General features: G+C 41.2%; 1 protein-coding gene across 2 annotated transcripts in view; it reads left to right on the forward strand.

Annotated features, from left to right (window-relative positions):
* Window positions 1-22,779, forward strand: part of rftn1b (raftlin, lipid raft linker 1b) — a 124,877-nt gene that overhangs the window by 54,819 nt on the left and 47,279 nt on the right. Inside the window, exons 4-5 of one of the 2 annotated variants that reach the window (XM_085803565.1) lie at window positions 5,555-5,663; window positions 16,256-16,733. In XM_085803565.1, the coding sequence (XP_085659691.1) occupies window positions 5,555-5,663; window positions 16,256-16,733 (587 nt within the window). The remainder of the gene's footprint in view (window positions 1-5,554; window positions 5,664-16,255; window positions 16,734-22,779) is intronic. The other variant, XM_085803566.1, reaches the window with a different exon arrangement.

The raw sequence follows: 22,779 nt of genomic DNA on the forward strand, positions 1-22,779 counted from the left end.
GAGAGAGAGAGAGAGAGAGAGAGAGAAAGATTGAGTGGAAAGGGCAGAGGAGTCTACCATCCTTTGATAGCCCCGGCCGAAAGCGGGGCCGGGGCTTTATCTCCAGCGTCTGTCACCGTGGAGACAGCTGCTCACATCAGCGCCAGCCCAGGGGAATCCAAATCTCCCCCAGGGAAAAATGAGGGAAGAGAAATAAGACAAACCAAAGAAAAGCGGCGCATCTCCTCTTCTGCTCCCTTTTTGCTGTCAGACCCGAGAATCACGAGGAGAAAGGGGGGGGGTTACAGTGAATGGGATTGAAAGCATGACAGTGAGCAGCCATTCATCCGTCCCTCCAAAACCAACTGCTTTTTCACCACTGTACAGAAAACAAAACTGAAGTCAAAGGCAGTGGAGCTGACTGGTGCACAGCAGCTGTGAAGACGTCTTTATTTAACATGCACGGTGTCGGTGCGCCTGTGGACACGATCCCAGTCACGTCTCTATAGTGTTAGTGAAAGGCTCAGCCAACAAGGCAGCTTACACGCAGGGGGTGACACTGCAGGAGCCTCACAGCCAGGAACTGCACAGAGGTTGTGTACATACAGCGCAGTGTCATCTGCAAATGTTAAGACACTGTCACCTGACTGACACATGTGGTTAAGTGGGTTATGACTTTAGAAACCTTAAAAAGCCATTTGTCCCCGGTATCGGCGGCCGCTTCCCCATGTACAACCTGCTGCTGCCGGAGAGAAGAAGAAGTTAAAGGAAAAACTGCAACGCAGACAGAATGGATTGGACCGTTTGAAAATTTAAAATGTCAACTGTCAAATTTCTCAGTGTTCAATTTGGTTGCGACGGAATAGGGTTACAGTTCAGCAGGCAATGTCTGATGGGATATATTCATCATTATTGGGTAATTGCAAGGAGCTCCCGTGTGCTCAGGCAGAGAAAGAGAGGGATTGAAAGAGGAGAGATGGGTTGAGAGGGAGGAGAAGGGTGGAGAGCTAGAGCGAGGGAGAGGGAGATAGAGGAAAATAAAGAGGTACGGACTAAAAACCATTAGAGGGGATTCGCTCTGGTGGAATTATGCAGGAATGTGTGAAAATGTGACATTAGGAGAGGTGTACTGTATCATTAAAGCCCCACGGTGACAGAGTGCTAAACATGGGCTCGGATGCTCCCTGACTGTGTCGTCATAGCAATAGATGAAAAGTGCGAGAACGAGGTGGGTGAGAGGTCTGACATGACTTTGTTTATGACGCAAAAGGAACAGGAGTGAATTAACAATTTTCACTGATACTCAGCGGCTATGGCGTGAAAAGGGTTTCACTCACATATGAATAAAAGAAAGGTTTTTATCATATACAGTAAATGCAGTTCACCTCCCCTCAAGCAACTCAGTGAAACAGGAGCCGTTACAATAAGTAATGACTGAAGACGTTTTACTGAATGAACACTTGACTGTGATTAATTCAAACAGTATAACCTGATATGATGTCTCAGGTGTAGGCTTTTCTGTGGGAGATGGTAAGTGAAAAAAAAGTGAAACCAATATTCACTATCCAGAGTCAATTCACAATTAGTCAGGTCTCTATAAACTGACACAATTTAACAACATTTGTCTTGATGCTAATGTAGGTCAGTTGTTCAGTCATGTTGTGGCATCCAGACAGAAATATCTCAGTAACTGCAGAATGGCTGTACAGACGTTCATGATCTCCAGGATTCAGTGGTGCCCCCCTGACTCTTCTGTTTTTTTTTTGTTTTTTTTTAAGTATACTTTTTTGGCTTCTTGTGCCTTTATTAGATTAGGTGCAGTTGAGAGAGACAGGGAATGGGAAGGCAGAGAGAGTGGGAACGACATGCAGGAAAGAGCCACCCAATGCAGGATTCGAACCGGGGCCGCCTGCAGTGAGGACTGCAGCCTCTACACATGGGGTGCCTGCGCAACCTACTGCGCCACTCGACACCCCGACTCTTCTGGTTTCTAAGTAAAAACTGGATCAGTCTCAGGTCAGCTATAAGTTTCCTTATAGGCAAGATACTGAACCCCAAATTGCCTCGGATGGTGGCCTGACTTTTTTTCTTTAGTGCCACTAACGGACCAAAGTTTTCACTTCTGAAGTGAAATTATAAAACATCTATGTGAATTAAATTATTGTAGAGATTGTAGTGATTTAAAGTTACAGACAGACAATGAGAATCCTGAAGCTACTCTGTGTTCATTGTTCTGCCAGAGGAAGAACAGGGAGCTGGGAATCAAACTGCTCTACCTGCTGTACCGAACCATCTTAGCCACAGCTGCAACCACCATGTTACCATGCTAACAGTTAAAAGCATGCTGTGCTTAAATACAGTATTAAAGATCCACTAGTTTGGCGCTAGACACATTTTTGTTTTCATTTTTCCATCGTTTTAACAGTAATGTTTTGTTTCAAACACTTCAGTAGATCAAGTACTGAGTTGTCTACAGCCCTGGTAGTTATAAGCAGCCACCGTAGAAACTCAACTAACAGAAGAACCATAGAATTGTTTATTTATTGCCACCACGTGTTTGTAATAAAGAGAGAAAGTGAAAATTATATACATTTCTTCTACATATCAAATTTAGATGGATGAAAAATAAATTTAAGAAACAAAAGACTTTTTTTTTTTTGCAGCAGCATTGTGAAAACACAACCGTTATCATCACAATCTATTTTCATACCTCAGTGACCACAATGCAATTGGAAACACATCTACAAATGATGTGGCCGCCACGCTGCGAAAGAAAATCCCAAAGGAAGCCATTAACAGGTGATACGCAATTAGTTACCATGTGAACGTTCAGCTCCTGAGGGAGTGATTACTCCAACACAAGATGTTCCACAGTGAAACAAAGCATGTGACCCATCTGTGGGCAGACAAGAGGAGAGGGAGCTCAGCAGGTGTACTCACCCGGGAGGGGAACTCCAGGTAGGTGGGCGGGCGGGCAAGCAGCCGTTTGACACCCGTCTAACCACGCCAGGCCTCGCAGGTTGACAGCCAGCGCTGCACACTGCATGAAAAGTCACCGTTTCACACTGAGAAGATGGACTGCAGGTGCTGCAGCTGCTATTTTTAACCCGAGGCCTCGTTCCAGCGCTGAACACACTGTTTGAATTGAATTGACGCTCTCTCTCTCTGACGATGAATGAAATCAAATTGTAATGCTTTGTTCCATTTCTTGATTCAAAACTATCTCCCAGAAGGACTGAATCATTTTTATTATATTGGTCGATTCTGAATGATGAAATGGAGTTTTAATTTCTATCATTACGAAAAAAAAAAAAAAGGCTGCTCATTTTATTATCCTGTGTAGTTGCCTCTTAATTTGCAGAACACTGGAGCACCTCTCTGTACAGTATTACCAAAACATATTGCATAAGGTGCAAGTACAATGATTCATGATGTGAGAAAGGAAATGACGCTCACAAAAGCGGGCGCTGGCTCCCAGCTCCTCTTAATGAATATTTCACAGAGCTTATGAAGTTTGCACTTAACGAGTCACTCAGCCCAGTTTGTGCTCGGCTCGGCTGCCGCTGATATACGCAAAACGACGGGTGTCAGTGACAGCGGAATAGCAGCGTGGCGGTGTGGGGCTTTCTTCTTTCTGTGAATGGAATGACATGAGTCAGGGACGTTACTTGTGATGTGAATCCTATAACTGAAAGACTTGGCTGTGGTTTCTGAAAGTGAAATACGTAACGACTGTTTCAAACTGTGTGATTCTGGTTCATGTGGGGAAAATAGTGTTTTGACTCCAGCAGAGTCAGGTTATAGGAACATTTATTCAGATAGTGAAATGATGTAAATGAAAAATATAGGTGCGTTTTTGACAAAGACGAAAGGTGAAGAAGCTTTAAGAAGAAGCTTAAAGAAGCTTACTTTGCTGTCACGTCTCTGTGATTACACAGTGAAAGTGTCTTTTGTGCCAACAAACTCTTTTGGGCAAACTTTAAAGGTGCACTCAAGAGGTTTGGAGCCTAGACTCTCTTAGTGAAAGAGCTGTGTGACAAACGAGGGGCTTAAAGTTTGAGAGGTGGGTGTTCACCAGGCATTAAGGGCCTAATGAAAGAGACCGTTGAGTTGCATCATGGGAATTGAAGGGTCTAATGTTCTTGTTTTTTGTTTGTCCTTTTTCAGTTTGATTCAGTCTAAGAGCAAAATGTCAGGATGTCTCAGCCCCAGATTTCTACCATTTCATCTTCAAATGTCTGTTGCAAGCAGCTTAACTCTACAAGAGTACAATCCTAAAATGTTCCCAATTCACTGATGTAAAATCAGTAAAATGGAGTAAACATCTATTCACTTTCTTGCTCAGAGTTAGATGAAAAGATTTACTTTCATATCTCTGTGCTTAATATAATTATAGGAGGCTAAAGCTGCTTAGTTATCTCAAATAGTGGGGAAAAAAAGGGGGTAAAAGCCACCGTCTTTCCACTGCTTGAAAAACAACTCCAACTACTAGCACCTCCAAAGCTCACTAATTGACACATCACACGTTGTTTGTTTAATCTGTGCAAAAGCCAAAATGTAAAAAGGAAAATCTGTGCTTTATTCACGGTTCTGCAGCTCAGCTGGGTGCATATTTCCCAAAAAACTACTCCTTCAAGCTGTTGTTTTGTTACTAATTTCTCACATGTTGTTCAAAGTCGATACATAATTTGCTCAATCTGCATCCAGTAACAGAGAAATCACTGTAATAATGCATTAGGAACACATACAAACAAACACACACACACATACACACAGGCAGGGACATGAATGTAAACTCGGAGTGAGTCTGCGTGAACTGGGCTGTAACAACAGCCTCTAATACACACACCAGCATGCACACATGCATCTCCTGCCCTCCCTCACATCAGGGGTCCGTGTAAAGTCAGAGCCCACACAGAGCATACACACACACACACACACACACACACATACACACACATGCCTACTGCAGTGCACACTGAGGAAAAGGGTGTGTGGGGCTTCCTCGCCTTGTCAACAGGATGAGGAGCAGGGAGATGGAAGCTGGGGCATTAGTCTCCTCAGGGCTAGCTCTGGGATTTCCTCCAGAGGACAGAATAGGAAAATACAACACCATATAAATAGATTCTCCTCACTCAAAATACCGATGGCCTCAACAGGGAGAACTTTGGGGGGGGCCAGACGAGATTTTCATTGAATTTCGTGTTCTCCGTGCTCCCCATGTGTTCGCTTTCATCCATGTGGATCTTTGTCAAACTTAAGTGTTTTATTGTATTTTTCTACTGCCTCCCACAGGGCAACAATAACATTAACAGAGCTTCTAGATGCTGTGTAATTTGTTGATAGTGGGTTATTTTTGTGTTATAAATTTGATGCCTGGGCCTATGAATGGGACCGTGTTTGTGGATGTTTTATGAATATAATTTTATAATTCTGGGCTATTTGTGAATGTGTGTGTGTGCCTGTGTGTGTGTGTGTGTGAATGCATCATGTATCCTAAGCGTTTGTCCAGCAGGCTGCCTGGCTGAGAGGCTGCAACTCATTGTCTTCTCTCCCCCACTGTGGTTGCCTGCAGGGTGGAGAGGAGCCAGCCGGTCTGCCCACCGTTCAAACTGCAGCTGGAAGAGTGTCTGTCGGCCGAGCAGGTGCCCACCCCAGAGCTCATCCAGGGCTACGTCAAGAAGGTAGGTCTGCTTTGCAAATGCCAGGCTGGAGGTTTTGTCAGTTTGTGCACAGCTGGAAGGAGTGGATGCAGGAAGGAAGGAAGGTGGGAGGGGGAGGGATGAACCCAGAACAAACAAGCAGAGTAAATGGCTTAGAGGGAGGGTTCAACATTTTGGCAAATTGGCCCATTGCCATAATCCTACTCATAGCAGTAGGTTCGTTACCTTTAATTGTCGGTGCAAGCTATTTTTAGAACGGTGGAGCAGAGCCGTGAGCTGCTCAGAGCTACGCTGTGGAGGCTAATGGGATTTCTTAGTTTCCCTCATCAAACTCATCAAACACACAATCCAACAACTCCAAAACGCTCTGGTGGACAAGTTGTGACCTGCACATTCACAATGCTATGAGATAACTGCATTTGCCTCGAAAACAACTCTGTCTCGTAACGTTCTGTGATTATCTCATAGCGTGTTGAATGTGCAGGTCACAACTTGTCCACCAGAGCGTTGTGGAGTTGTGGAGAGCGGATTGTGTATTTGATGACTTTGATGAGGGAAACCAAGAAATCCCATTAGCCTCCATAGCGTATCTCTGAGCAGCTTGTGGCTCTGCTCCGCCGTTCTAAAAATAGCTTGCACTGACAATTAAAGGTAACGAACCTACTCATAAAACTATAGGGATTATGGCAATGGGCCAATTTGCCAAAATGTTGAATGTTTGTTGAATGTTGTTTAATGTTCTAATATCATACACTGAATGAGAGCATCTGAATCAGACCAAGAGGGGCATATATTCTTCAGGGCTCCATGTCCTGACTTTAGAATATACAGTACAACTAAAGCCGCGTTTCCACTACATGGTACCGGCTCGACTCGACTCGACTCGACTCGGCCTTTTTGCGTTTCCATTACGTAAAAGTACCTGGAATCTGGTACCCGGTACTATTTTTTTAGTACCTGCTCAGCCGCGGTTCCAAAACGGCTGAAGCGGTACTAAAATGTGACGTGTAAACATTGCGGACTGCTGATTGGTCAGAGAGTCGTCACCGGTGGCCGCGGGTCATCAGATATCACCACATTTCAATAAATAAATGTTTTAAAATGAACAAACTATACAAGTCTGGTCGCTTTTCCGCTGTCGCTGTCCCCCCCGCCCCTCCCCTCCTCTCCCCGTCTGGCCATGTGGGTTTGTTGACAACGAAGCCGGCGAAAAATCAATACGGAGCGGTGGATAACTTTATCTAACACATAGGATGTTACGATGTGTAGTCTTAACTGTCAAAAACAAAGGCTTACAGTTACGGAGCTGGTTTGTGTGGCGGTGCAGCAGAGAGGAGAGGAGAGCTGGGACACCGGGGGGCTGCGGCCAGGTAACGGATGTTGCAAGGTTGGTTTTCAGTCGTGAGAGGCCAGGTGAAGGCAGAGAGCCTCCGCTCTCACTCGTAACAAGTCACAAGTCATGTAGTAAGCTATCAAATTACTCCGGAGCTTTTTAATTAAGGTAAGAATGTGGCATAACCACGGGGAAAATCCTGTTTATAGTTTTGTTTTATTTTGTTAAGCGTCGCCAGTCGCTATGACGACCGGCCACTAAAGCCGGTACTATCCTGTAATGGAAACGCTCTCTAGAATAGTACCTGGTACCAGAGCCGAGCCGAGCCGAGTCGAGTCGAGTCGAGCCGGTACCATGTAGTGGAAACGCGGCTTTAGTCTGCAGCCAAACTAACATCACTGTGTTCAGAGTGTCACTGTGAAGGCTCAGAGAACATGAGGTTTATATGTTTTTAGTGAATCAGCCACATGACTAAACCTGCGAGCACACTGCTGTCAGGCTGCTTTAATAGCAGCTTGTCACAGAACGCTCAGAGCACAGTTGTCAGTGGGGTACGCCATGTTGGAGGAGTGACAACAAAAAGATGTTTTAAAAAACATAATTGCCACTTTAAAACATAATAGAGAAAACATAGGGGTGGTGACAGAGTGTGTGTATTTCAGGAGATGTCAGGTATAAATTAGTCGTAACTGCACAATTAATTGATAATAATTAATTTTAACCAGAAAATTTCCGCACATAAATTTTGAGAGTGCCACTGGGGCCGCTGCTGGGGGTGCCATCTCTGTCAAACCCACGACCTTAAGGTCAAGACAGAGCTGATCAGACAGACACATGATCATCTTTCTCGAGCACTGACATTGAGGAGCTGTTATCACATGACCTACATGTGTGTGTGTGTATGTTTTTGGTGTTTCTAGAGTAAATATTTTAGAAACACAAGTTAAAAACAGGGATCCCTTCTGCTTGTTTCAGAAAATCTTTGTATTGGGGTCAATGGGCAGCAGGAAGGGACATGGCCGCACTCAGAGGCTCTCCGTTTAAATTCTGTATGTCTCGCTGCTTTATTGAGCACATTATTAGAGAGAGGACAAGTTTGTCTACAACTGTTTGTCTACAACCATGTGTGTAGAGTGTAATTTGTGGCGTGGAGTAACATGTAAAGAGTAACATGTAAGACAATTTCAGACAACACTCTAGCCGATGATGTCACCCACTCTAGCCTGAACATTCTACACACCCATTATAATCTCAAAATGTATCCAAAAATGATCATGGTAATTGAACAGTAATAAAGTGTCTAAGTGAGAGTATGCCAGAGGAGTTGACATTTGAAAAAGTCTCAGAGTGTTAGCCCCGCAGTGCTAATAACATGAGTGGATGAACTGAACACATGACTTTAGCATGTGCGGCTGGATTCCTAATTTGGGGGTTGGGGGGTCAGCCGCACCGCCAAAATCACCAAGTTTGCTGATGACAGTGGGGGGTCTTATCAGCAACAATGATGAGTCTGTATACAGGAAAGAGGTAGAGGATCTAACATCATGGTGCTACATTTGGAAAAAACAAAAGAGATGGTGGTGGACTTTAGGAGGGCTGGTGAGCACCATCATATGCCGCTGACCAATTGTGCCCCCCCCCCAGTGGAGAGAGTCAACAGCATCGAGTTCCTGGAGATCCACTTTGAGGATGACCTGACCTCCACCACAAACACTACAGGCATTGTTAAAAAAAAGCCCACCAGCGGCTTCATCCCCGTCGTTGTGTGAAAAAGGCAGGCCGACCGGCATCCCATCTCACCACCAGAGATGGACAGAGTACTCGACCCCAGTACTTGAGTAAGAGTACAAATACTACTGGTCAAAATTTACTCTATTACAAGTAAAAGTAGCTCAGTCGACATGTTACTCAAGTAAGAGTAAAAAAGTACTTGCTTTTAAAGGTACAAAAGTACATGCTTTTAAATTTAAAAATAAGAGTAAGAGTAAATTTCTTATTTTTCACATCAATGAATTACTATATTTTTTTCTAAATGAATTTAAGGACCTTTTAACTTTTGTTTCTGAGAATGAACTCTTTGAAAGCAGCTGCACTGATGTGCTGCTTTTAGGGGTTAGGGTTTCCTTCTTTGACAAACACAGCTTGTGTCCAATAGGATTTTAGAAAAAGACCTGAAAGTAACGAGTACTTTTCAGCCTTCCTAGAAATTAACTCGAGTAAAAGTAAAAATATTTGCCTCGGAAATGTATTTAAGTAAGAGTAATAAGTACCAGAGAAATCTAAAACTCAAGTAAAGTACAAATCCTCTGGATATGTACTTAAGTACAGTACTCAAGTAAATTTACTCCATTACTGTCCACCACTGCTCACCACCTGCTACAGGGGCACGGTGGAGTCTGTCCTCATGGCCTCACTTCCTTGTTTGGCAGCTGCAAGGCCCTAAAAAAACATCAGCTGAGCAGGATTGTGTCATTGATGACATCACTAGGCTCAGTGATGTCATTGATGACATCACTGCCTTCAAGTCTGAACATAACACTTCTTGTAGAGAGGTTCGACAGCATCTTGTCACACCAACACAGCCAGTTGGTCTGCACTTACTTCAGTTTGATCATAAATATTCGGTTGCAGTTGCGTCTGCACAATGGAAGATTCAAAATCACATTCATGGATAGACGAGGAAGGCAAAAAATATAATGTCAAGCTCTTAGTGGCGTTAGTTTTAGTCAGGGTAGCAGAAAAAGCACAAATGGATATCACACTCTTTGTCCTGGATAATATTGCACAACGTATACTCAACAAAATATGGACTGAGGTTATGGACATAGAGTTTGAGATGTCACAAGAATCCTTTCAAAGGTACAAAGAACTACTGTGTGAGCAGATAGTTAAAGACTTTGGCGGTGCACACAGAGTTCTACAACGTGTGATGATGTCTGACAACTCTGCAACTATTGAGTTAATTGCAGCTTATTTCACGTGTGCCCTGAAACTGTTAGAGCAGCCCAGTGATTTTAAGAGTCCGAGCAAATGCTTTTTAGCAGATAACTGGAAAATACTCCTGCTCACAATTGTCACAATTGCAGTTGCAGCTTGGAATTTTAAGGTTATTTATAGATTTATGCCACCACTACCTAAATTTGGTTTTTTTGTCTGATGCTACCACAAACTCGCTGACCTCCAGAAGACAATCCTTTAACATCATTGTATCATTGCCTTGGGGTTAGAATAGAGATCTTAACTCCTGCCCCAAATCCAGTTTACCTTCTGCCCTGCTGCAGTGGGTTACCTGGATATGGGGCAGTGTGGTGGCATGGGGTTTTCTCCGGGTATTTCGGTTTTTCCCACAGTTCACTTGGTTGGATTTAATAAAGTTCTAATCAAGTGTCAAATTATATTTTGAAATGTGTCTTAATTTATCTTTAACTTTGTTAGTTCAAACTTCACTCTGGTTTTATTTAGATGTAGTGGTTTTTTTTCTTTTTACAATTGACAGACAAACAAAATGAACAATGCACACACAAATTACACAATTTGGAAATAAGGACACAAAAAGAAAAGAAAAAAGTATTAACATAATGCCTCTATGCTCTTTGCATATCATGACAGTCGAGAACTCTAATAGCAACCAGAGAGAGAGAGAGAGAGAGAAAACTTACCTTGGTAAAACTTCACAATACTTACAGCATATTTGCATTTGACAGGTCATGTCTGAAGAGAACATTTTCAAATTTGTGTGTGTAATTGTTCAAATTATCTATCACATTTTTCAATACAATGCTGTATGGTAATATAGTTCAAATACTCACTTATTGGAATATTCAGTAATTAATTCATCAAAAGTTATAAACAACTATTAGATAATATGTGATGAAGCTTAGTTACTCTATTGTCCTTCCTTCTTTTTTTTCAATTAAAGAACTTTTCACTATTATATTTAGATTCTGCCATACTGTCTGGTTTATTGAAGTATCTCTGTTAATTCTAAGGATCTCTGTACATGACACTTTGTCTCAATGTTTAAGCTTTGTATCATTTAGTTCGATTAGGTTCATAATGTATCCCAATACTACATTATCACTTCTCATTATTCTTTTATATAAACATATGAAAGATTGTGTGGGACTGTGGGGGGAAAAAAATATGTGTAGAGTGTAATTTGTGGCTGGGAGCAGCGTATAAGTAAAAAAAAGTTTCAGACAACTTCACCCACTCTAGCCAATGATGTCATCCACTCTAGCCCAAACATTCCAAACAATATATGCCCATTATGATCTCAACATTTCTGCAAAAATGATCACAGTCATTAACAGTGATTAATTGATTGATACAAAATTTTGTATTATGTAGTATAGAGAAAAGTAATAGCACACTAATTCCAATCAAGCTGCAAATTTGTCACGGAAGAGGAAGAAGAAAAGGAAGAAGAAGCATTGAAGATACATAGTGCGCCAGGGGCTTTTGTCCTGAGGCAGTGACCTGTCATGATTATTGCCACTGAACAGTAATCAAAATCTAAAATACCAATTGAAATGTGGAATAATACATCAAAAGACTTGTGTCTACAGTGTTTGGTCACCAGAGTCAAAACACAACTTGGGAGAAAAAGAGAGACTGTCTGACCCAACCAAAAATAATCATACCCAGTTCCAAAATTTCCAAAATCTACAGACCCAAATAGAGAGACACCACCTGGGGCATGATGCACCAGTAATGAGCAGAAATGTAATTTCCACCTGCACTTCACAGTTCACACTCTCCCTCTCACCTCTAAAGAACACATTTTTCCCCTGCAGTAATTTTAACACTGTGAGGTAATAGCGGGTCCACTTGGATCCATTTGAGTATTATACATATTAACACAGAGATGCCAGACACTCGGCAATACTACAAGACCCCACCTGACCTTATTACACTGGATGAAATTTGGACCTGACCTCACTCAGGTCCAGGGTCAGGTCTTGGATATTAGGACAAGTGAACCTGTGAAAATCCTTAATTACAGCGAGTAGTAATATAACTCTGTTAAAATATTCTATTATTACGAAAATGTGTTTGCAGCAAATTGTATAAGTGAAATTCTCATTACACACAGAGTGTTAAATCAGTGATACATTAATATTGAAAAGCATTTTAATGTTGTAGTGGACCCAGATAGAACTAATTCATGCATCATATTTTACAAGATTGGTAGTTTGACACAAGTTTGACATTTAAAAATGCCTTCAGATTAACTTGCATATGAAACCTCTGATTGGACAAAAGTAGATCATTCATATACAGTAACTATGTCAGTTGTTGTTTTCAGCTCTATCATCAACCTCAACATCTGTCACCGACAGCACAGTGTGAAAGAAAGCACTTTAGGGTTCATACAGAATTCACATGATTTGCATGATTTCACATTTTACATTGTTGACTTGCAGTGCTTCCCAGTTGTTTGATGTATGTGTGCAATATACTAAAAGCTATATTTCCCAAAAGGGTTCAGGGCTAATGTTAATTAGCAAACCAAATAACGCAGCATATCTGTACTTTCCATAGAGAAGATGAAAGCAGCAAACAGCAGCCACAGATGTGAAATCACATTCCCTGATCTGATAATGAATTGGCTCTGCGACATATGTCACTGTTACGACTGCACCGCTGCAGAAAGCCTGTTTTGAAATGACTCTTCAGATGAAATATAGGAACACACCTTCCTCTCTTGTCTCTGGTTATGCTGCATCATCACGATTCAACCCTCCTGCCTAATCTGTATATTACCGAACGCCTTTGAAGCCTCACTCCCGAACCTTTCTGTACATTTTGCCCTTCGATTAGTCATGCAACCGCAGTCCTGTAGGACCTCATTACTGTTGGTTATCATTTTAATCTACTGAGCTGCTACAGGCCTGCTGCAGGAGGAGGAGGGCGAGGAGGAGGAGGCCTTGCTGGAAATCTATTAAAAAGAAAGTGGACATGGATGAGTGGTGGAGGAGTGAGCAGAAGTCCATTCCCTTCAGCCCATCTCTTGGTCTCTGTTTTTCTCTCCCTTCGTCTCATTTTCTTTCCTTTATCTTCCACACCGTCTCGATCTCTGTCGTTATCCCTCTGCCTCTCTTTCTGTCATCTCTTCCCTCCCTCTCTCTGCCTTGGTTAATCTCCCTCTCCGGGATTTTCATCTTGACCTTCAGACACCTTCTCCTGGTGCCACTTTAATAACTTACGGGGGAAATAGGAAATGTAGTCTCAAGTCAAAATTGAAATGGGTTTTTCACTGCGGGCTGTTGATATTCTGGTGGCAGAATAAGAGAAGCAGTTTCTGGAATATTTTTCATTAAATTTGTGCTCTGCATCATTTCGGTTAATGAAGAGAAATTATGTGATGCAAAGTTTCCTTTTTGACCTCGAAACCTCATTTTCTTGACCCGAGGTGGTTTCTTTAGAGCTGTAGCGACCCGCATGTTCATTTAGATTGAGAAGTTCAGAAGAATGCTAATTTTTGATGTTATCTTGCCATTTATTTGACTATTCCCGCTCATGTATATGAGACATTGCTCTTGAAAGGCTGCAGCTAAGAATTATTCATTTTCAACAAACCCCTCAACATCCAGTTTTCCCTTTAGATTCTCTTTATCATTAAGAGTTATTAAAACTTGTCTCATTCCACATGACCTGACATTATATAATATCTGTATCCTCTTGTTCCACTTTTAATTTAAAATTGTTGTTGTCTAAATATTGCAACCTAAGGCTTTTGTGGTTTTATTACTGAATTATTACATCAAATATAAATACACCAGATGACTTGTGCATCATTTGGCCTGATTGCACTGTGGCTCTGGGGGTGGGATTGCTGCTTCTACACTTTGGTTCAGGCTGAATACCTCAGCAACAATTAGATGGACTGACATGATATTTTGTGCACATGTTTATTTTCCCTTGAGTACGAATCTTAATGACTTGAATGTGCTCCTGATTTCCTCAAATGTCACCAATGGATCCACTTTTTTTTGTATTTTAGTGAAATGTCTCACCAGCTATTAGAATGATTGCCTTGATATTTGCTTCACACATTAATGGCCCCTGAAGATTAACTTTATTAACTTGAACTTGATGATTACTGCTTTAATCACGACAAACACTTAATCTGTTCAATAGGAAAGTTTGATACCTAAATAGCTGCAAAACTAATGACATCATCCTCAGGCATACTTTCTGTTTAGTGCTGATCAACAAATGTTAGTATGTTTTGGATGTCTTTAGAGGTAATTTCCCTTTTAGTTGCGTATTTCAAGTTGTAACTTAGGTGTGGTCTTTCCCTCTTTGCCCAGCCTTGAGCCAGTTTGTTACAACAAGGTTAACATTGCTTAACCCCAGCATGCTCTCATGTGTACCACATTTTAAAGTCTCTGGGAAAGTGTTTATTGTTCAGTGCATGAAAAAAATGACATGGATTGTTGTGTCATGAAATGAAGAAAAGAGAACTAATATATAATATATTGCACAAACACATTCATCCATAGTCACTTAGATGTGAGGGACACCACTAAAGATTAAGAACAAAGGTCTATTTTATCTAATAAGTGTACAGAGAGCAGTAAATGGCATCAAAAATAATTTGACCCAAGGAGGTGGTGTATATTGCAAAGAGGAGGAGTCCCAGTATTCATCCTTGGGGCACTCCTTGTCGGGGCAAAGGGTGTTTCTAACAAGGTATACCTCTGCCTCAGACACACTTCCCCAAAATTCAGCCTGACAAGCATGTGAAAATTTTGAACATTCAATTTACAATGACAAAAATGCGTGAAAAGGAGAATATTATCAAATTTGGGAAAATAAAACCAGCAGTACTGTTCAATAATTGACCAAACAGTTCTTAAAACTGTTTGTTTTCAGGTAATTAATTAGGCAACTAATCATTTTAGTGCCAGACTCTTGTCTGTCTGAAGTAATAATCTGCAACTCATCCACAGGAGATTTCGAATTCTTTGTGCTTATTCAACAAAATGAAAGTTAATATGGACATTTTTAGTGATTTACTCATATTGTTCACTATTTTTTGTTCATATAATCATGACATTTGTCACAATGCCGGCCTGTTGGCTAATTATTTGGAAAAACAAATAAAACCATAATGGTTCTAATGTGTCATACAAGGGATTTGTAATAATGATAATAACAATAATAGTAATAATAATAATGGCACTAAAAATGAATTCTGTCATTAGAGCCCACCATTTGAGTCCTCTGTGCTATCAACTGCACCAGCATTAGACAGTGGAAGCCATTCATCTCTCTCTCTCTCTGACTGCCTGCATTACCATTAAATGAGATACAACAGTTGCGTTCTTTTATCTCTGCAATTCCATTTCAACATATTGGTATGGGGAATGTGATGTGGAAGCACCCGGAGAGCGTTCACTGATATTAAACAATGTGGCTGGAAACAATGTGACTGTTTTCCAATTTAATTTCATAGTGAATAACCTGCAATTTGATTTGATTTTTATTCTCTTCCCTCACTGTGGCTGGAGATAGAGACGGGCGCCGCCTCGGCTGCTGGGTGGGGCGGGGATGGTTGGGGTGGGAGGCAGAAATGGAGAATGGCATCATTAACATTCTCTGACAGTTAATGTTTCAATTTCGCTCTGTGGCAGAATCCCAATATTGACATAAAATGCCAGATGACAATAAGAAAGAGGGGGGAAAAAAATTAAAGAGTGGACGATGGATTTGGGACGTGGCCCAGGCCTGACGGGGGTTGTGGCCACTCCAGTCTAATCAACAGCTGTGTAATTGGAGAAGCTTCTGGGAAGGAATGAAAAAAAAAACTGAGAAAAAACTTCGATCCAACAGATGCAGAGGACTTGACGATTCTCTGAAAGTTTGGTTTCAGACTCAGATCTCATGGGAATTAACTTGTTGTCTATGTTGTGCTTCACAGGTTCTTATTTTGCATACTCAATTTGCATTTTTGGTATTTTCCTGATGCTCCAAGTCCAAACCCATGGCTGCTTCACATCCAAAATATCCAACAGCATCTGAGGATGCAGCTTACAATTAATTCTATCATTTGATCAGTCACTTTCCTGATGGTGACTAATCCTGAAGTCACAGAGCTCAGGGTGGCATCTTCAAGTTTTTTGTTTTGTCTGAGCCCACTGAAGCAAAGCAGCAGTCTGTGTCAGTTTACTGATCATTTCAGCTCCAAACCCAAAATCAGATAATACAAAGTTGCATTTGTTGTCATCATTTTAGCTTTTGATTTATATTTTCTTGTTCTTGCTCCCAACAGCAGATCCAGGATGCCGCTGACCAGGGAGTGAAGTTTGTGGGATTTGTCCAGGAACCATATGGGGCCCCCTGCACCACCATCAGAGAACCAGACACCCCCTCCCTTTCCCTACACTCCAGCCCCAGCTCATTGCTTGATTCCCTGGGCAGCTGCAGCCCCTCAAACCCCTCGAGCCCCAGAAACCACGCAGATCCCGGAGCTGGAGCTGGCACAGCGGTCAAAGAAGAAGGCGAGGAGGCCGGGGAGGGGGCACAGAGTGGGGAGAAGAATCAAAGTGAGGATGCTGGGAAGCATTCGGGGAGGAGCGGGGTGGAGGGGGGTCAGGACGAGCTCTCGCCTGCAACATCGCCAATATCAGAGTTAGATCTGGATCACAGCGAGGAGCTGACGGAGGAGAACTCACCATGTCACAATAACAACAAAGACAGCGGCACAGAGACAAAGGAGAGACCAAGATACCGGCTGCGGAGAGGCGATGGTGAGTGGTCTCCATGGTTACTATCATAAACTGAAACTAAGATGGAAATGATGCCTTGCACAAAAAAACATGGAAATTAGGGATGAGAGTCTTTCATGTGCTGCCTCAGTAGAATGGATGTGGATATTTTTATGTAGCAACTGAAGCATTTTATTATTTCATTTGGTAAAATTGATAAATCAGATTCTACTATTCCACATTTTACAAAACTCACATGGATTTCCCATATAGATACTTGAAAGGGTGATTTCATCCAAATTTAAAAGAGAAAGTATAGATGTCTCAAGCCTGTTGATTATTCTTGGGTAACACTTTATTTGACGCCTATCTAATGCATTATAACCATACTGTATAACTATAGTTATAAACACTCATAAATGATTATAATGCTTTATAACAATAATCATAACTCACTATAAAGCATTTTATCATGACTTATAAGGTCAGGTATTATAAGTGTTTATTATGAGTGTTGATAATGATAGTTATACACGTTTATAAGACAATTATAACACATTATAACTATATTTATAATGCATTATCGATGTGGGCAATGTCAGCGAGTTACTAACAATTATAACGTATTATAATACCTGACCTTATAAGTCATGATAAAATGCTTTATAGTGTGTTATGATTATTGTTATAAAGCATTATGATCATTTATGAGTGTTTATAACTATAGTTATACAGTGCTATAACTGCATTATAACTCATTATAAGTATAATGATAGGGTTAGGGTGATAATGCGTTATAAAGATAGGCATCCAATAAAGTGTTACCGATTCTTGTTTTACTCATCCAGGTTTGAAATATCTGTCTCTCTGTCACCTCAGTCACTCAGAGGAGCAACAGCTCTTTCCAGACACAGTGACCTGTTCTTATAGCTAATCCCACCACGCATGCTGTCAGCAATTTCCGTCTGAGGTCCCAGTGACCCAACAGCTCACAGTGGGGTCAATGGATTTTTGAAGACTTCACCTCAATTGTACAGTATTGTGCTGGGTGAAATCTCAGCAGAAAATATCCAAAAGCCTTTCTTTTGTTTATTTTTTATTTTTTGTGAAGTGCTTGAACTGAACCTTTAAGAGAAAACGGTACTAATTGGCCCAATGGGTGGGCTGTAATTAAAGGTCAAAATTTCAGACTTTAAAACTTGACAAGACTTTTAAATCCAAATGGCACGAGACCTGCGACTGGTACACAAACCCAGCTAGCCCTACAAATTACACAGAAAGGCCTAATGAGGAATGATAATTAAGATAATTAAAGGTCAAAGCTTCAAACTGTGAAAGGCTGGAGTTGCTACGTTGGGTGAAGAAGATGAAACCCAGGCCGGTGGCAATGGATTAACGTTGCTTTAGAAGAATTGAGCTGAAAATGTGTGTTCTTTTTGTTGTTGTTGTGTGTTTGTGTGTGTGTGTGTGTGTGTGTGTGTGTGTGTGTGTGTGTGTGTGTGTGTGTGTGTGTGTGTGTGTGTGTGTGTGTGTGTGTGTGTGTGTTGCATATTTGTACACATCCACACCTGTGAGTACACACAATCAGCTCCTGATCCCAGAGGAGCGAACGCAGCTGGGGGTGAAATCAAACACTCAAGGGCATCCTCTAAACTGCAGCTTCATGTGTCAAATATTCACAGGGATTCAGAATGACAGCTTCTAATCTTCAGCCAATATCTGTCTACATATCTGTGTCACTGTGGTTTTTATGTGAAGCCATACCTTTTGGCTGTTTAACTAAGAAAACAGCGTGGCACCATAGATCCCTCTTGAAACACTTGGCAACTGCGGAGGTGTCATTTCCTGCTATTGCCTCAATGTTACACAACAATGTGCTGCCTTGGGATAATCCTCTCTATCCGTTACACAAAAAGAATCATATTATAGCTGCGGTGCATACAAATTTGCACTCGCACTTAGCTGATGAAGCGGGGAGTATGTGAAATTCACCAAACTTTTTTTTTTTTTTTTTTTTGGAAGCTGAACATTTCATGGCTGGCTTGCTGTTATTCCCAGAAAGTGAGCCGCACGTAGCTGCACCTCCATGAGTTATTCATGGTAGCCTTCCTGCCTGTCTGTGGGAGAGGCTGTTGAAATTAGCACAGACATTTATAGTTTCGCTTTTATTTGAGCATTTTGGATTAACAGATGGAGACACCCCCCCCCCCGCTACAACTCCCCCCACTCCCCTCCCACAGTCCCTCGTCCTCCCACAGAACCTATCCGTGATACGTTTCGGTGCGTCTGTGCGCTATACTGTAGGTAGAGTGTGCGGTATGATTGGGTTCAAAGCACCTAATACTAGGTGGTGCATAATGAATGCGCTCTTTGGTCGTGCATGTTTTCTGCTTTTGTTTGCCGCGTGTCTCCGTGTATATGTGGTGTGCGGTAACACACTCTTGGCACCAGAGCAGACCACAGCCCACTGGTCCATCTGGGCCTCCCTACAGTGCATTTTGCTGCGAGATAATCCCCCCACTGCCTCGTCCTCCACCTCCCTCAGCTTCACGGCTCTCTCTCAACCCCCCACCACCTTCATCACTCCCCCCACCTCCCTGAATTGAATCTCTTCCACAATGCCAGCAGCGCCAGGGAAGCAGCCAGCCGGGGTGGTAAGGGAGCCTGCCAAGCTCCCATGTCCCTCTCTACTAATGCCCAGTCTGCTGAGGAGGCCCCGGAGTCTCAGCTACCGCTGGCTTGTCCACGCTAATCCTCAGATCTCAAGGTGAACATTGTGCAAGCGCTGCCAGTGGAGCTGGTGAAAGTCTGCAGCTTACGGCCGATAGAGGAACCTCCATCCCTGAGACCGGAGCTCCGGAGAGAAACTGAGCCCTTAAGTGTGGAGACTCAGGCGCTGGAGGAGAGGGATTCTGGTGGTACAACATGGCTGTGACAGCTGTAGTAGAGGCCAGTCGATTAGACAACTCGTGTCTCATACAAGTTACTCTCAGATGTGATTAATTCACACGAGCAAAAACATTTAGTAGGAAATGAAATGCCATCATTATGTTTTATGAGGAAACATTTATGCTGAAACCACTTAAGCATCATTAACATTTGAATGGTTATGTTTAGGCACCGCAAAGTGGCAAGCAAGTGATCGGACACATTGAATTTTTGGTATCTAATCTAAAACTGCATATTTCAACAACTCCAGGCTTCTGTGTTGAGGGGTTTAAAAACTTCTTTATAAGAACTACACACTTTTTAGAATTAGTTAAGCATTATTAAATACTAAATTCATAATTTATAAAGCATTCTTACTATATTGTTTCTTATTAATCCGTAATTCATAAACATAGTCATAAATGTTTAACTGTTTATTATTAAGCTCATTTATAATGTGTCTAATGATTCTGTTTTAATTATTAATCATGCATTTTACTTTTAAGTGTTGATAAATTGCAATAATAAAATGGAAAATTAGTATCAGTGTAAGGAATCTGCTTTACAGGTGATGGATTTTAAAGTATTTAATAAAGCTTACCCACAGTTTGATATTACTCATTATGAAGTTGCAGAAAAATATTAAATATAATACTGATCAGTTGTGTAAGTGGATTTTGTCAGAAATTCAATTGGGAGCAAAGTCTGTGTTGGAGACATCATGAAACTGAGATGAAAATTCATAACAAGCTCAAAGACTTTGATGCACAATCAACATTTAATGGCCTTGAGGTGTCTGTTCTGTTATCATCATGTACATTTGCCAACACCACAAGCACCACTGAGCTCTAAATAAACCGAGTGACTTTACGTTATAAAACTACAAAATGAGGAAAAGACTTTTATCGTAGCAGTAATCCTGATGCCCATCACTCTGACATCTTGTGCATAGGAAGTCTTTTCAGCTGCGTGGTCTTATCCCTCAGATCAGTGTTATCTCTGTGCTGATGGGATCAGTGTCCAGCGTCTCAGATTATGGAGATGGACGTTGAAACGACGACATGTCATGTTGGAGAGCTTGCAGTGCTTAGATCACGGCAGGTTGAGTGCTGCTGACCTCGACGGTCTTGGGACAGCCGCGCTGCGATCAGATGAGCCCTTTGATGCGACATGCTTTCAACAGACTAACGACGCTCATGCGCTCATTTTCTCGTTAGCTGGCCTTGCCAGTGACGAGAGTCAGGTTAGCTGTGAGGACTTTATTCTGAAGGGCGTAGCTGTCATCTGTTAGTGTAATGAATTCATGTGATTATAGGTTCAAAGGAGTCTGTCTTCAATGAGTGTGTGTGTCTATTTGTATACACATCTGTGTGTGTACCAAGATATATCTTATTATTGGGACATTAAGAGTTTATTTTTAATCCCTAAAAAGTATTGGTAACACTTAATTTGATGCCCATCTCTATAAGGCATTATAACCATACTTATACTGAGTTATAATAGCACTAAACACTCATAAATGATCATAATGCTTTATAACAATAATCATAACATATTATAAAGCATTGTATCATGACTTATAAGGTCAGGTATTATAATATGTTATAATTGTTAGTAACTTGTTGACAATGCCCACATTGATAATGCATTAACCCCATAAATATAGTTATAATGTGTTATAATTGGCTTATAAACGTGTATAACTATCATTATAAACACTCATAAATTATCATAAGGCTTTATAACAATAAGCATAACACATCATAGAGCATTTTATAATGGCTTATTTGATCAAATTTGATAAAAGTGTTTGTAATGATAGTTATACATGTTTATGAGCCAATTATAACTATATTTATAACGCATTATCAATGTGGGCATTGTCAGCGAGTTACTAACAATTATAATGTATTATACTACCTGACCTTATGTCATGATAAAATGCTTTATAGTGTGTTATGATTATTGTTATAAAGCATTATGATCATTATGAATGTTTATAACTATAGTTGCATTATAACTCATTATAAGTATGGTTATAATGCATTATAGTGATAGGCTATAGTCAAATAAAGTGTTACCAAAATATTAATAAAGGTATTGATCAGGACCAATTACTTTCTTAAAAGGTTACATTCATGCCTTCCATAGAACACTGTTATGATAGTGTTATGACACGCTTAAAAAGCGAATTCAAGGAAAGTGTTACCGTTTGTTCTTCTAACGAAGCCAGAGATTGAATGACACTGCTCATACTGCTGTCAGTGAAATGACCTCTCCTCCAGATCTTGGCTCTGAAAAGAGAGAGCGTTTGCTTGTGTCATTTACAAGGCCTCTTAACCACAAAGGAGCAAGAGAGTGGTGAGGTTGAGCAAGAAGCCTATTGTAGAGATTTATGTCAGCCTCCTAATGGAGTTTGTTAAAGACCTATAATTACTTAACCTTATGTTCCCTCTGACAATAAAGTATCTGCTCCTCCGCAGTTCACACTTAGTTTTTTTTTTAAAGCTTGTCATGGTCATAGTGAGCATGTGTTTGCGGGTCACTGGTTTAAGTTCAGAGCCCTTCATCATCGTCCACTGAATTTTATTATTTCTTTATATCGTTTTGTGAAACGTGGTCCAGCTGTTTGTCGTGTGGGTTTAAGCTACAGAAGCAGGACTTTGATCCGATTTGTATGGAAGGATGCGAGTCAAAGTGCAGCCACCACTGACGCCCATTTGAAATGAAAAAAAAAAGCTTACTGTGCAGTGTGGCCTTGCAAAGGTCAGCCACTTTGACATTTACAATGCAACATGCAGTGGGAAACTACTGTAGACCCATGCTGTGTATGTTTTTTCCCTTTTATGTATCACTGCAGCAGTGCAACGAGCCAATCACAGGCCAACACTGAACCAAAACATGTTTATGAAAATTAGATATTTATGAAATTGATGATGCTTTAACTTTTTAGCTTTTCAGGTCATTCAGGTGCATAATGTCTGCACATAAATAAACTCTGTCAAAAATCTTTTCTGAATAGAAATAATTTAGGCAGCCAGATGAAGGCATGGCCCCAGACTTTTTACTATTTCACAGCCCACACTGGTGGACATCAGCCAGACTGTTTATGCCTATGCCTTGTCAGTATCTGAAGGCAATTTTCTTATCTTATCTTCTA

The sequence above is a fragment of the Trachurus japonicus genome, chromosome 16, assembly GCF_045865225.1.
Source record: "Trachurus japonicus isolate A0001 chromosome 16, Traja_1.0".
NCBI lineage: Eukaryota > Metazoa > Chordata > Actinopteri > Carangiformes > Carangidae > Trachurus > Trachurus japonicus.